We start from the raw sequence: 15,742 nt of genomic DNA, 5'->3' as shown, positions 1-15,742 counted from the left end.
TAGCTCCGAGTATAATTTGTCCAGGTCCCAATTCTTTCGCTATCTTCAGTTCCGGCATGCCCTTGGCCCCAGCCTAGTGGGGTTGGAACAGCTCCCCGACTTTAGTCCCATTGAGGCTAAATTGTTTATGGGCGACCTGGGCGACAAGAAAGTCTCTCAGATATACCGCTCCCTGGTCGTCAGCTGCTCCCCCTCCCTTTCGACCTTGAAGGCCTCCTGGGAGAGTGATGTTGGCCCCTTGGATGAGGACGATTGGCGGGAGGCCCTCGAATCTCCTCGGTGTGCAGCTATAGCCGTCCGTCTTCGGTTCATTCAATTTAAATACCTCCATAGGGCCTATTATACTAGGGAGCGGCTGTGGCGTGCGGGCCTCATAGCTACCCCTGAATGTCTGAGGTGTGGTGCTGAGAGGGGGACACTTTTCCATACCGTGTGGTCCTGTGAGAGGCTGACCCGATTCTGGGCGGGTGTGTGGGACTGCCTGTCGGAAGTGCTGGGGTGGGATGTTCCCCGTACCCCTAGGCTGGGTCTCCTTCATATTCTGGAAAATGTTGGGGGTAACATTTACAAGCGCCACCTACTGCTGTTGGGGCTCGTGGTGGCTAAGCGTGACCTGGCCCAAGCATGGAAGTGCGAACGTGCCCCCCCCCTGAGTGCGTGGAAGGCAGGGTTGGACTACCTGATGGGTTTAGAATTACCCGTGTTTGAGGCCAGGGGGTGCCCCCGGAAACACTATAAGATCTGGAAGCGGTGGGCGGACTACAGGGATCTGGACCTCGATCCCCCAGCTGACATTGATGATGTGCTGGCCCTTGATGCGGACCCCGGGCCCTAGGCTACTAGCCAACTCTGACATTGCTTCCGTCTCCTGTTGCTGACTAGCGATCACGTGCACTGGGTTAGGGTGGGATAAGGGGTGGGTAGTCGGAAGGGGAGTTGGGGGATGCTGTTGGGAATGGGTGGGCTGGGGGGGTTTAGGGGCGTGCCCCTTTTGTTTCCATAAAACTCTGAGTTCATTACCATGCCTTTCTCTGTCTGTGTTGTTGACAGTCTCCTCCTGACTGTGGAGGGCTGTCCTGACTCTTGATTGAACTCTTAATAAACACGGTTTTGAAAAAAAAAAAACTCTTTTAACAAATCTTCAGTTCCTGACCAAATGAAAAAAATATCATCTATGAACCTCACCCAATTTCTGATGTTCTCATAAAAGGGACTGATTTCATTGTATACATGCTTCTCCTCAAATATACTCACATAGATACAGGCCAGGCTTGGTGCGCAAGTTGCGCCCATACTGGTCCCTTTGCGCTGAATGTAAAGATCTTTCTTGAAGAGAAAGATGTTATTCAAAAGTACCATTGATACGCACTGGACTATAAAGTCTTTGTTTGCACCAATTATTTCTGTCTCTTCCAATAATGTTCTAATTACACTTATTGGACGTGACAGACATCCGATGATGTAAGTGTAGCATTGTCTCCAGCTACACGCACTCCAAATGAGTTTATATTTTTACATTGTGCCATGAGTTCACGATATGGTCAAAGCCTTTGCAGTTGCTCCGTGCAGGCCGCATTAACACCGGCGGTTTACCTGTAGAACGCATGCCTCCTTCCGAGCCTCGGTGTCAAGGCGCTAGTGAATGCAAAGCTCAGTCAGTGTCTTGTCTCCAGGTTACTCGAGCCGACAGTGACAGACAGTTTTCGTCCTACGCCGTCTCCCGGACCAAGGGGCTGAGCAAATGCAACATAGATTGCTTGTTTGTAAATATCCTGAAGCCTCCACTTTATTAGAGCGAGATTCACTCTTGTCCAGGTAATATTCCTTTCCACTCGTAAATGTAAATGTAAATGTAAATGTAAATGTATTGGACTTGTAAAGCGCACGGCTGCCCGTAAGCGTCCCGGCGCTTGCTTAGGGAACCCGTCCTGGTATTCCCCTGTGAGAAACCCCGGCAGGGTGTCCATAAGGTGAAAGCCAGGCATCCCGCTGCGAGGGGCCGTAGTGGAGATTAAGCAAGCTATTGCCCAGAGTCGCAGAGTGTGACCCCGTGAGTTGAGTAGGCACCAGAGCGAGAATTGACGAGTCCGTGGAATTTTTGAGCCCGAGACCCGCCGAGGCAGGGAATCGAACCCTGGTCCACGGTTGATCTCAGCTTCCGGGTCTGCCGCCTCTAACCACTGAGCCACGCTTCTCGTCATCTAAGAGTGCGCTGCGCCCTAAATTGAGAAAAACCAAAGTGATGATGGACGGAGCGTTGACAATACAAACACTCACCCCCAGTCAACTGATCTGGGTTTAATCCATCACGGTTCTTTAGCTCACTCTGCCACCCCAGTTCAGACATGGCCCTAAATTGAGTCTTCACTGTCACAAGACTCGGGGGTGAGCAGACTATATTCTGACATGATTTTCATCATGATTATTTGTTTTTCGTTACAAAGAATAATGCTCTCCCTTATCTTTGCTATTGACACGTTGCTATAGTGTACCCCTACGCGATAATAATTATCTAATTGTTGCATGTATGAAACTAAATATATAGTTAGCATTTACATTATCTGAACAAATCTGTCACTTGCAGTCTATCAGAGACACGGTACCTCGAGTCGGAAGGCTCATAAGAGGCTGCAGGCCCCAAACTTGACTCCGGCAGCCGCGTTCCGGTCTGGAGTCACGAAGCATCATTAAGGGAGGCTGCAGCACCAGTTAAGCCTCTCTCCAGCACTGCAGTGGCCACGGTACAACTCAGATATGGACTCGAGCGACACTTTGAGAGGCTGCAGCACCGTGCACCATACTGACTGGAGGCACAAGCGGTGGAAACCGGATGGCTCCGCTCCAGTCAAACTTTAAAACTATCTATCTCAAACTGCACCGCTCCGTCGCCTCCCGCCGCAGGCGCCTCGCCTACCAGTCCTGTCTCGGCATTCGGCGAAAGTCGGATACATTGTTGCAGTCTCCATAGCACGTGAACTCCGAATGCGTTGGGTAACTGCTGCACAGTGCACACAAATGTGGGACTTAGTTATGGCCAAAAACTAAGTCCCGCATTTGTGTGCACTGTGCAGCAGTTATCCATCCAACGCAGGTCAAGGAGTGCAGGCTGCAGCGCTGGCGGATTTGCACCTTTAAACTACGGCCGTGGCACTGGAGGCCCATTGCGGCCGCCTTTATAATTTATTTGGGACTGGACCAAATAAATTATAAAGGCCGCCGCGGCCGCAACGGGCCGCCAGAGCCGCGGCCGCCTCAACAATGGTGCCGCCTGGGGCGGACTGCCCCCCCCCCCCCCACACCCACCTAACTACGCCGGTGTTGGCATCAACAGCCGGTTCAACACTCGCTGACTTTATGTGGAGACAGACGAGGAATCGGTCTCTACGTGCTACGTTGACCCCTAGGGACACTTAACAGCGCTCAACATGTGCTGATTGTACGGACTACGAGGGCCAGACTCAGAGTCCCATGGCCAATTCTGAGGCAGCCACTGATTGAACACTGGTCTGTTCAAGGATGTGTGAAAAAAAGATTGTGGCTGGAGGCTGCGAAGTCTCCTGCACCACAGTGTGCGCTGGCTGATGTCTGGTGGAAAGGTAGATAAGGCAGCAGGTAGTGTTGCCAGCTTTGCGGCAGCAGTCTGTGGTGTACCAGCTGCCGCTTTAGACATAGGTATTGGATTTGATGATAATATGTTTTACCTGCGAACTGTCTTCACTTTAAAGCACTTCATGAACAACCTGATTCCTTTGTTTACACTGTTAACAAAACAACATGTTAAGTGAGGGAGGATACAACAATAAAAATACAGCCCCCGGGACCTAGCCCACCCGGGGGCAAATCTTCAAACAAGCACACTTGTTTTTTTGTTTTTTGCTCCAAATTCGCGAATATTTGTGTTTTTTAAATGCTTTTGTTCCCTGGCGGGGTCCAGAGAGGACCCCCGCACTAGAGCTAAAGGGTCAGGGTAGTCCTACCCTGCCCCCCTTTTCTTTATTTTTCCGTTTTGGTTTGGAACTCGACTGAAGCGGAGTAACAAACTTGCTTCCAACTCTTCCTTGTTGAAGTGTTGGCAGCCAATAAGATCTCTGTCTGAGATCAGGAGTATGAATTAGTCGCAACTCTAGATATACATATTTTGGTTTTCTTTCATATCTCCAAAACTACTAATTGGATTTATACCAAATAACAAAAAGCGTGCTTTCTGGACAAAGAGCTACCTTTCTGCCAAATTTGGTGCAATTCCTTCCAGCGATTCAGGATGTAGTTGTGTCTAAAATCTAACATGGGAAACATGCTTTTTTGACACACACCCCCTTTCTCAGCCCCCACTGGATGGTCCACTTGAATACTTTCCACGCACAACTGGGATTTATTTATTTTATTTTATTTAAGGATTTATAGAGCGCATAGCTACCCTTGGGCGTCCCAGCGCTATCGTAACAGCTTAGCAGTGCTCCTGGGATGGATTATTGGGGGAACAACCAGGTTTTCAGCAGTCTACGGAATGAGAGAAGGTTGTTTTCTTTGCGGATGTTGAGGGGTAGGCTGTTCCAGAGCTTGAGAGCGTTGTAAGAAAAGCGACGGCCGCCCGAGCGTGCTTTCTTTATTCTGGGGACGCTCGCCAGAAACAAGGTGTCCGACCTGAGCTGTTGGATTGATTTGTGAGGCTTGATGAGAGGTCTCAATATTGGTGGGCCTTTGCCTTGTAAGATTTTATGGGTGATGCATAAGGCCTTGAAGGTAATGCGCTCTTGGATGGGAAGCCAGTGAAGCGCCTTGAGGGATGGTTTAGCCGAGCATCTGGATTTCGTTCCCGTGAGTAGTCTTGCTGCAGCGTTCTGGACGTGCTGAAGTTTTTTTGTGACAGCTGTTGGTGCGCCTAGGTAGAGGGCGTTTCCATAGTCTAATCTCGATATGATGAGGCCCTGGATCAGAATTTTCCTAGACTGGGGGGGATAAGAGGAAGGATCTTACAGGCTGCTCGCATGAGCCCAAAGCAAGTGCCGGCTGTTTTTCTAGCTTTGGCTCTGAAGCTAAGGTCCTCGTCTAGCCAGAAGCCTAAGCTTTTGATTTCTTGTTTTGGTGTGGGGGGAGTGCCCATGCTAGGTGGCCAGGCAAGGGTTTTGGGGAGTTTGTTTGGGTCGCCAAGGAGCATAATTTCGGATTTCTCTCCGTTGAGTTTGAGTCTGGAGTCGCCCACCCATAAAGATATATTGTGCAGACAGGTGACTAGGTTCTCCATTGATTGATCGGCCTGGTTGATTGAGACGACTAATTGTGTGTCGTCGGCGTACATGACCACCTTTATGCCGAATGGTGCGGCGATGTCGTCCAGGGGGACCATGTAAACAATAAAAAGTGTGGGGCTCAGAGAGGAGCCCTGAGGGACTCCACAGTTCAGGGGGAGGGGTTCGGAGTGACCGTGGTTGTCGGCAACTTGGAAGGTTCTGTGTTCCAAGAATGATTTTAGCCATGCCAGGGCGGTCCCCAAAATTCCAGTTTTCCGGAGGCGGTGGAGGAGGATGGTGTGGTCCACCGTGTCGAAGGCGGCACTCAAGTCCAGGAGGATCACTGCCACTGATCCTCCTGCGTCCAGGATGGACCTTGTCTCCTCTGTTACGGCCATAAGGGTGGTGTCAGTCCCCTGTCCAGGTCTGAACCCTGTCTGAGAGTGGTGAAGGAGGTTGTTAGTCTCAAGAAATGTTGAGAGCTGTTCATTTACAATTCTCTCTGCCACTTTACTGATGCCTGGGAGGAGAGAGATGGGTCTGAAGTTTGAAGGGTCCAAGGGGTCTAGATGAGGTTTCTTTATGAGTGCCCGAACTATCGCGCTTTTCCAGTTGACGGGGACTATCCCGCTGGACAGAGAGGCATTTATCAGCCTTGTAAGAAGGGGGGAGATAGTGGGGTCTACTAAATGGAGTTTGCTCATGGGGGCTGGTTCGTCCGGTGAGCCACTCTTCACCCGCTTGAGAATGTCCAACAGTCTCTGGATGGAGACGGGGAGGAAGGCTTTCAGGGCTGGTGCATCTGGGTCGATGGGCCCAGTTGGGAGGTCGGTTAGGGGGGAGGTATTGGGGAAAGTCATTGTGATTTTGAGGATTTTGGAGGAGAAGAACTCCGCGAGTTGGGTACATCTGGCACCGGTGGGATCAGCAGCTGGCTGCGGTTCAGGTACTTTCATGAGAGATTTTACTATGCGGTAGGTCTCCTTAGAGGAGTTGGAGGCAGCCAGGATTTTCCCTTCGTAGTAGGAAGCTTGTGTATTTTTGATAAGAGTTTTAAATCACGGCACACTTTTTGGGGGAAAAGTTCAGTAAGATTTGTCACACAGCGCCAAATATACAGGCAAGTCATGTTTCCACGGGAAAACTGTTTTTTGACTTGCCTATATCTTTGGTGGCGGTTGATGAAAAATAAATTGACGCTCACTTCAGCTGCTCTCCAGAAAGTTTCGGGGAGATCCGTCAAGCAGGGGCTGAGAAAAAGGAGGGGTTCCAAAACGCGTTTTCCCCATGTTAATTCCCATAGAGATGTTTAACATGACTACAGCCCAAACCACCTGACAGAATGACAGCAAATGTGGCATAAGGCTAGCTGGTGGTCCAAAAAGAGGCCTGTTTGTGATTTGGTGTAAATCTGTTCAGTAGTTTTAGAGATATTAACAGAAATTCAAATTTGTATGTAGGGGAGCGGATCCTCCGCGGAACCAACAGTCCAAGTGCTGGAATCTGATTGGTTAACATTTTATCCAGGAAGTATTGGCAGTCATCTTGGGACTCGGCTTCGGCTAAGTCCCACCAAAAATGTCAAAAATAAAGAAAAGGGGGCAGGGTAGGAATACACTCACCCCCCAGGAGTGGTGGTGGGTTCCACAGAGACCTGCTGGGGTTAACACATTTTCTTTTCCAATGTTGCCACAAAATCACGGTGGATCCACAATTTTGCTGCAAAACCCCAGAAGAGCGGTCTACCGTGCTTGTTTACACTATAGCCCCTGGGTGGGCCTAGTCCCGGGGGAATGCAGGCCTAAAAAAAAAAAAAGAGGGGGGCACACGGAGCCTCACTCCCAGGGTCTTATTAGCCCCGGGGACTACCACCTGCCAGGGGCTTTAATATTATAATGGAGGGGGGCCATGCAGACTCCCCTCCATGGACTCAAGGGCGCCCCGGGGACAACCACCTCCCTGAGGCTTACTTTTTATGTTTAAATTAGTTTTATTGTTGCACATTTATTCAATGGATCATATTAGTTCTGGGCATTACTGAGGCGGCGTCAACATTTGTCCAGCTTCAGCTGTAATGCAATGTTTTATTGTAAAAGATGAACCCAACTATCCCCCATCCTAGCGAACCCCGCTTGGGCGCTTGTATCTGATAGTCTCGTATTGTGTGTTCTCAGTTACAGCTATATGTTATCTGTTGCAGGGGAGAATTTGGGTGATCTGTAAGTCTCAGAAGTCTATGGTACCTGGGACATGTTAGCTCAGTGAATTTGTGTGATAAGAGTGTTATGGGGGCTTTCTTTTTTAAATGGAGGAGGGCCATGCAGATCCCCTCCTGGGGCTGTTTGATGCTCCAGGGACCACCACTTCCCCAGGGCATAATACAAATAATTATCTGGGCCTGCGCTGACCCCTCAGGCCCGGGGGACTAGATCCCCCTGGACCTGCATAATAAATAGAAGTAGAAGGGGGCCGCGTGGCCCCCCTCCTGGGCTACATATGACCCCAGGGGTCGCCACCTCCCCAGGCCTATGCTAATTAAAGGAGGGTGGCCGCAAGAGCCACCTCCTGAAGCCATTAATGGCCCGGGGGACCGCCAACCCCCAGGGCCGGCTCCTGCTATGTCTTAGGGTGCCCACTCCCAGGACATTGTAGTTTGCTCTCGCTTGGCAGGACCTTATTTATTTATTTATTTGTAGGTTTATATAGCGCTAGAATCACTCCTCATGGAGTATCTCCGCGCTTGTGGAACCGGTAAACAGCGGGCATGGAATAGGGGTGAAATTAAATGTCATTTTTAAACAGGATGGTTTTTAGAAGTTTTCGAAATGTAAGATGTTCTTTACATTGTCTCAATGACAGAGGGAGTTTGTTCCACAGCTTGGGACCAGCAATGGATAGGGCTTTACCTCCATGTCCGGACTTCTTTGCGCGGGGAACTACCAGAAGGAGGTCTTTGCTCGATCTGAGGGAACGTGTTGGAACGTAGGGAACAAATTTCTGTTCGAGATAGACGGGCCCTTGTCCGTTCAGACACTTATGGATCAAGCAACAAATTTTAAGCTTGGCTCTTTGTCGAATTGGGAGCCAATGCAGCTGTTCAAGTAGGGGCTTGGAGGCAGTTCTCGGGGGAGCATTCAGAACTAGGCGAGCTGCCGTGTTCTAAATGACTTGTAGCTTAGCCAGCACTCCTTCGTTTGCCGAAAGCAGCAAGCCATTGCAATAGTCGATCCGACTAAGGATCAGTGCTTGGACGAGAGTTTTCTTAACCGAGTCAGGTAGTAAAGGGAAAACTTTACGAAGCAGACTGATGGTATAGAAGCATATCCCTGAGATGTAACTTGTGTGTTGCTTCAGCGACAGATCATGGTCAAACCGAATTCCCAGGTTCTTCACGACCTGTCTAGGTTCAGGGACTACTCCTAGGTCTGACGGCCACCATTCAGGAGTCCATAGAATTTTTGCCTCCCCAAACAACATAACCTCCGTTTTGTTGACATTACATTGGAGGTAGTTGATAGACATCCATTTTGCCACTGCCTTCATGCCTGAGGAAAAAGAGTTCCTAACCTCAGCGGAAAGAGTTTCAAAAGGGAAGAGGAGCTGCGTGTCATCTGCGTATGATACGGGGATGAAGCCGTACCTACGCAATACTCCCGCCAGGGGTGCCACATAGATATTGAAAAGGGTTGGGCTCAAACAGGAGCCCTGTGGCACCCCCTTAGAAATCTCTGTTTCCCCTGAGCGATATGCCCCCATGGTGACTCTCTGGGTGCGATCAGCTAGGAAACTCTTCAACCAGTCAAGGGCTTTATTCTTAATGCCAGCGTTCGACAACCGTTCAGTCAAGATAGAATGAGACACGGTGTCGAACGCTGCAGATCGATCTAATAGAACCAGTATGACTGAGAAGCCCTTGTCCTGGTACATGTGAAGGTCATCAGTGACAGACAGGAGGGTGGATTCTGTACTATGTTTGGGGCGGAACCCTGACTGGGAATAGTCCAGGGCATTGGCGAGTCCAATATGGCCGGATAGATGGTGGTTCACATGTTTCTCTATAAGTTTCCCCAGAAATGGTAAAAGGGAAATGGGTCTTAAGTTGGTTAGATCAGACCATGGAGTAGCAGGGTTTTTTCTTATCGGTCTGACAAGAGCTCGTTTCCACTCCTTAGGGACAACGCCTGAAGTAAGTGAAAGATTCACTAATTCAGTAATCTTTGGGCATAATTGTTCTGCCAATACAGGCATTAGCCTGGCAGGGATGGTGTCATCTGGGCTCCCACTCTTAATCTGTTTTATAAGTATAGATGTTTCTTGTAATGAGATTGGAGGAAGGATATCCAAGGAGTATTTATCCAATCTAGCTTCTGTTTGTGTCTGAGGGAATACTAAGTCTATGGGAGTGGCCTGGTTTGTGCACACTATTTTATCATAGATAGTGTCATTTTTTTGGGTGAAAAAACAAGAAATTTCATCACACAGCTGCTGGGAGGCTATTTCAGGGGATTCGCATGCAGTAGGTTTAGCGAATGTTTGTAAAATTTGAAAAAGAACCCTAGGGGAGTTCCCTGCCTCTTGTATTTGTGACGCAATATGGGTTTTTCGCGCTGTGCGAATCGCTTTGTGGTAGAAGGATAGTGCGTCCCAGTATTTTTTCTTATCCTCTTGAAGATGGGACGTTCTCCATCTTTTTTCCAGTTTCCTAGCTCCTAATTTCAATATTCTCAGATGATCAGAAAACCAGATTTCTTGTTTTTTAGCTGGCCTAGATTTGAAATGCTTCAATGGGGCAATTTGGTCTATAACTCTCTTTGTTTCTCCTTCAAATTTTTTAAGAGCAATTTCAATACTATCCAGAGGTGGGAGAACCGGGGAATTAAATATTTCACCAAAGGTGGTGTTGGTAACTTTATGCCACTGTCTGCGGACACTGGGTAACGAGCTGGAGCATGAGGGGGTAGGTGCCTGGAAGGGGGTACTAAATTCTACGATAAAATGGTCAGTCCAGCTCACTTGAGTAGCCAGTGGGCAGGAGACAAGCGGGACGTTGGAGAATATCAGGTCTAAGGTATGACCTGCCCGATGCATAGGTCCACAATTCCTTAATATTAGTCCTAAGGATGATAGATCTACTAGTAGGGATTGTGCTTCCTTACAGTCTGGTTTCTCACTGTGTACGTTAAAATCTCCAACTAATATGAACTTGCTATTATAGTTGATATGTGGGGCTAGTAGTTCAACCAAAATATTAGAAAAATTGTTGTAGGGACCAGGCGGACGATACACTAAAGCACCTTTATAGTTTTCTTTAGGGGATGTGTCTATTGTGAAAACTAAAATTTCAATTTCGGTAGACGTGAGTTCGTCTAGGACCGAGATGGTCAGCTCTTCATTATAAACAATAGCAATCCCACCGCCAGTTTTCGCTGGACGGTCTAGCCTAAGTATTTTATAGTTGCAGGGGATTCCTAGAGTTATGGCTGGGGTACTGTGTGGTTTAAGCCACGTTTCCGTGAGATAGCATACCTCTGGTTGTTTGGAGGAAATTCGTTCCCAGACCTCAGCAGTATGTTTAGAGAGAGATCTGATGTTACACAGGATGTTAGTATACCCTAATGGAGGATCATCAGCAGCTTTCGAAATAGAAATAGGGGGAGGCAAAGAATTAGGGCAACTTATATAGGACGTCTTTGTGATATGCGTAGAAAATTGCGTGTGGCACAAGCAGCAAGTAAAAGGTCCTTCAACCTCTGGTAGTAAGCTGCATCTTACGCCAGATGTATCGTGTGTATTAAGACTCAGCAGTACCTGCGAAGTGTAAGTCAGCCTTTTCTGGAAGGATACGTGGGGCACAATTATAAAGTCCTCCATGTCCCTTGGCCCGGTCTGGCGCGGACGGGCGCAGATGGGCAGGTCTTTGGCTCGTCTTCGGCGCGTATGAAGGCGCCCCCCTGCGCGCAACCGCTGCCCGCTAGAGCCGACGAGTGGCTAAATAGCCCTTAGTGCAGGAAGGCTAGAGCGCTAACCGCTCGACACGCCAAACAGGAAATGTGTGGGCGTGTCTCTCTGGCTCGTACCTGTCCCGCCCTCCGCTCAACGGTATTGGATACCGAGTCGGACCAGGGCGGGCAGGCTGTAACACAGAGCGCAGAGTTTACAGAGGGAATCCTAAAGCCCCTGGCAGCTCCGTGAATGAGCGCGAGCACAGAGGGTAAGTGTGTTTAAAATTAGCAATCAATTTATAACACTGTAAAAGAATTCCAAATTCGCAATCAATTTAAAATCAATTTACATTGGGACATAGAAATCACAGTTCGTATCCACAAAGCCAGCAGAGTATTACTGCTCTGCGAGTAATTACCTGGCGCCACAAAGCGGGGTCGGAAGACACTGCCACTGTCAACCTTACCGCGATCTGCTTTGCCTCCTCGCCGCCTAAATAGCCCTTAGTGCAGGAAGGCTAGAGCGCTAACCGCTCGACCCGCCAAACAGGAAATGTGTGGGCGTGTCTCTCTGGCTCGTACCTGTCCCGCCCTCCGCTCAACGGTATTGGATACCGAGTCGGACCAGGGCGGGCAGGCTGTAACACAGAGCGCAGAGTTTACAGACTGAATCCTAAAGCCCCTGGCAGCTCCGTGAATGAGCGCGAGCACAGAGGGTAAGTGTGTTTAAAATTAGCAATCAATTTATAACACTGTAAAAGAATTCCAAATTCGCAATCAATTTAAAATCAATTTACATTGGGACATAGAAATCACAGTTCGTATCCACAAAGCCAGCAGAGTATTACTGCTCTGCGAGTAATTACCTGGCGCCACAAAGCGGGGTCGGAAGACACTGCCACTGTCAACCTTACCGCGATCTGCTTTGCCTCCTCGCCGCCTAAATAACCCTTAGTGCAGGAAGGCTAGAGCGCTAACCGCTCGACCCGCCAAACAGGAAATGTGTGGGCGTGTCTCTCTTGCTCGTACCTGTCCCGCCCTCCGCTCAACGGTATTGGATACCGAGTCGGACCAGGGCGGGCAGGCTGTAACACAGAGCGCAGAGTTTACAGACTGAATCCTAAAGCCCCTGGCAGCTCCGTGAATGAGCGCGAGCACAGAGGGTAAGTGTGTTTAAAATTAGCAATCAATTTATAACACTGTAAAAGAATTCCAAATTCGCAATCAATTTAAAATCAATTTACATTGGGACATAGAAATCACAGTTCGTATCCACAAAGCCAGCAGAGTATTACTGCTCTGCGAGTAATTACCTGGCGCCACAACGCGGGGTCGGAAGACACTGCCACTGTCAACCTTACCGCGATCTGCTTTGCCTCCTCGCCGCCTAAATATCCCTTAGTGCAGGAAGGCTAGAGCGCTAACCGCTCGACCCGCAAAACAGGAAATATGTGGGCGTGTCTCTCTGGCTCGTACCTGTCCCGCCCTCCGCTCAACGGTATTGGATACCGAGTCGGACTAGGGCGGGCAGGCTGTAACACAGAGCGCAGAGTTTACAGAGTGAATCCTAAAGCCCCTGGCAGCTCCGTGAATGAGCGCGAGCACAGAGGGTAAGTGTGTTTAAAATTAGCAATCAATTTATAACACTGTAAAAGAATTCCAAATTCGCAATCAATTTAAAATCAATTTACATTGGGACATAGAAATCACAATTCGTATCCACAAAGCCAGCAGAGTATTACTGCTCTGCGAGTAATTACCTGGCGCCACAAAGCGGGGTCGGAAGACACTGCCACTGTCAACCTTACCTTCTTTCTGACCTTCTTTCTGCCTGTATAGCAAGGATAAAATAGTCTGTTCACCCAAGGAATATGGAATAGGAAAGAATGGCTGTTCACAATCCCAAATCTGCCAAACGTTTCCAAAATAATATGTCTGATCACATCACCTTCATCACAGGTACTACAGTAGTTAGGTTGTATTTTGTCATATTCTCGTCATACTATGGGAAAGTATCATGTCCCAAATTGTTTGCTCTCCATGTAGTCAAAAAAGTATTTTCTTCTCATTTCCATCCAAGAAGTTCATTGATCAAACAAAACTGCATACCCGTTTGAGACCAACTTGGAACCCAAGTTGACCACCTTCCTCCAGGTCATTACGGACACTAGTTCTAGTCCCGGACTCTTGCGTGATAGCCTACTGCATCTGGGTCTTGTTTTGCACCTGTTGAAGTAATTCAACTAACAACAAGCACACTGAAGATCAGGGATTTGTAGGTGAAAATTTCAGTATTGGAGACAGGGTCACACTGAAAAGCGTGATGCACTTTTAGGATTTCCATCCATGGCTCAAGGGTGGATCCTAAGTGAGAGTTATGTTGAAGCTGAGTTTGCCCAGAGACTCCATTGCCTTTGCTTATGCATGATCTTCGTCAGTGCCCGCAGCAGCTTCCTACACTCACACTTTGTAGTCTCTGCTCCAGTGTTACTGCCACATGTCTTTGAGACAATTTTTGTTGCTTCCAGAATGCTGCGGTGTTTTGGTGGAACCTTCACAGAAATGGGGAAGGAGACGGGGATACGCTGCACGCCGGCTGCCCAGTTCTTATTGGAGACAAATGGGGTAAGATTAACTACAATACCTCCGACTAAACATCTGCCTTCAAATTAGAAAACTAAACTATAATGTATATCTCCCTTGCTCATTTGCTGTAACTATTTCTTGTGATAACTCCTGCACGCACCCACCGTTGTAAACGTACGAGTTTAATTACTAGTATTGTCACCTGCTGTAACGCTTGTCTCCTGCATGTTGTAGAGTGCTCTGATGCCTTTCGGGCCATGTCCACGTTATATAAAATGCCAAAAATAAAAATACGTTTTTAAGTTGGTAGAGCCAATAGAATCAAGCAAATAGCATTTGCAACGTGAGACCGATTATTTTTGCCATTGCTTGTTTATAATCAGGCCTCACCATTCTAATCCTGGACTCCTTGTTGTATCACACGGGGTTATACTGGGCAAATTATCAAACTACCTGAAATCTCTGTTTCTCTAGCTGCTAAAATAAAGAGTGCCAAATGTCGTGAAAGGGCTAACGGTTTCTTACCAGCATGTGAACGTACTGAGGTAACTGGTATAGAGTTTAAATTGAGTTGCAGCGAGGGCAGCCCGTCTTGCAGTGACAGTAGCACCGACGAGAAGTGCAAAATGAACATTTGTACCAACCCACCACTGGAAAAATCTCACTGTGGAAATGGCCTTTTAATACAACTAGTATTCTTTACATGGAGTGGCTCTTTGTGTTTAGTGTAGCAGATTTCGCGCATTTATTATTACATAAATTATTGGTTTTAACCAATTTTTCTCGGGTTAAATCATGTAAACTGAACCATGTGGCATGGAATTTTGCACAGGTTCCGGTCAGTTTTGCACCAGGCTTTAACCAGCATTTGCACAGATACGGTTTAGTCAGTTCCACTATTGTTTTTGGTTGATGCAAAGATGTCTATAAAAATGCCCGGCAGCCAACCATTCAGTGCGCGTGACAGTGGAAGATTCGCGTGACAAGTAAACCTTTGCGCTCGCGCTGACTGTGCACGGACGCCAGCGCTGTTGCGTCACAATGCATGAACGCACAATGACGCCTTTGTTCACATCTGTTCCCTTCACAGTGGCCAACAAGTGGATCCACGAGCGCGGGCAGGAGTTCCGCAGGCAGTGCAGCCCCAGCCCCGAAGACTGAGGCGCGCGGAGCGGCGGGAGTGAGAGGATCCCTCGGTGGAGCGCGCGGCGCGGGGCCTGGAGGCCGGCCAGCACAGGACGGGAGGAGGCCGCTGAGAGGAGGGGCTGAGAGAGCCATCAGCACGGACTGCAAGACGAGGCAAGGTCTGCTGGGCTACCCCGGCAGGAGGGGGTGAAAGGGGCTGCAGGCCCAGGCAGGACTAGGCCTGCACAGCAAGCGCACCTCGCTTTCAACACGGGGACAGAATAGGAACGCCACGTGTGTTGGTGAGGTGAAACAAAACAATGCCACATTTATTGGTGGCAAAACAGTTTGAAAAGAACAGCAATAAAACGCCTGCTGCTGGACAGCACGAGAAACGAATGAGCCCATTCACTGCCAAAATATTCGTTTTAGGCCAAAGGGCCTAGAAGCATATTACAAATCGGTGGCAAAGGATGGGAGGGTTTAGGCATGGATCATTGGGGTGTGGTATTTGAGCATGCCATGCCCAAGAGTTTTCCCCAAATGTTTTTCTGGTGGTGGAAAATGTGCACACGGTGATTTTAATAAAAAAAGTTTGCGAAATGTAACTTTTCCCTTTCCTTCCCAAGGTCACAGTATGTATGTTTAAGACTGCCTGCCCATGCATTATCCATAATGTTTCACAAGCGTTCACCAAGTTTCGTACCTGTGGACACCCACAGGTACGAAACTGCAGGACTGACTCTTGTGCTGTTCCAATTAAAATTACATCTGCACAGCTTTTAACCCTCTCAGAGTTCGACCATGACAGGTCAGTTGGTTGTAGACAAAGATGTCCATTATACACACTCAAAGTAT

The 15,742-nt window shown here is 48.4% G+C and overlaps 1 protein-coding gene across 1 annotated transcript in view; it reads left to right on the top strand.

The window, feature by feature from the left end:
- Window positions 1–14,920, top strand: part of LOC144773924 (prolyl 4-hydroxylase subunit alpha-3-like) — a 55,016-nt gene extending 40,096 nt beyond the window's left edge. Inside the window, exons 8-9 of the mRNA XM_078658983.1 lie at window positions 13,702–13,798; window positions 14,850–14,920. Of these exons, the coding sequence (XP_078515109.1) occupies window positions 13,702–13,798; window positions 14,850–14,920 (168 nt within the window). The remainder of the gene's footprint in view (window positions 1–13,701; window positions 13,799–14,849) is intronic.
- The last annotated feature ends 822 nt before the right edge of the window (window positions 14,921–15,742 follow it).

Source organism: Lissotriton helveticus, chromosome 8 (genome assembly GCF_964261635.1).
Source record: "Lissotriton helveticus chromosome 8, aLisHel1.1, whole genome shotgun sequence".
Classification (NCBI taxonomy): domain Eukaryota; kingdom Metazoa; phylum Chordata; class Amphibia; order Caudata; family Salamandridae; genus Lissotriton; species Lissotriton helveticus.
The sequence above is the reverse complement of the archived record's forward strand: the minus strand, read 5'-3'. Positions and strand labels throughout refer to the sequence as shown.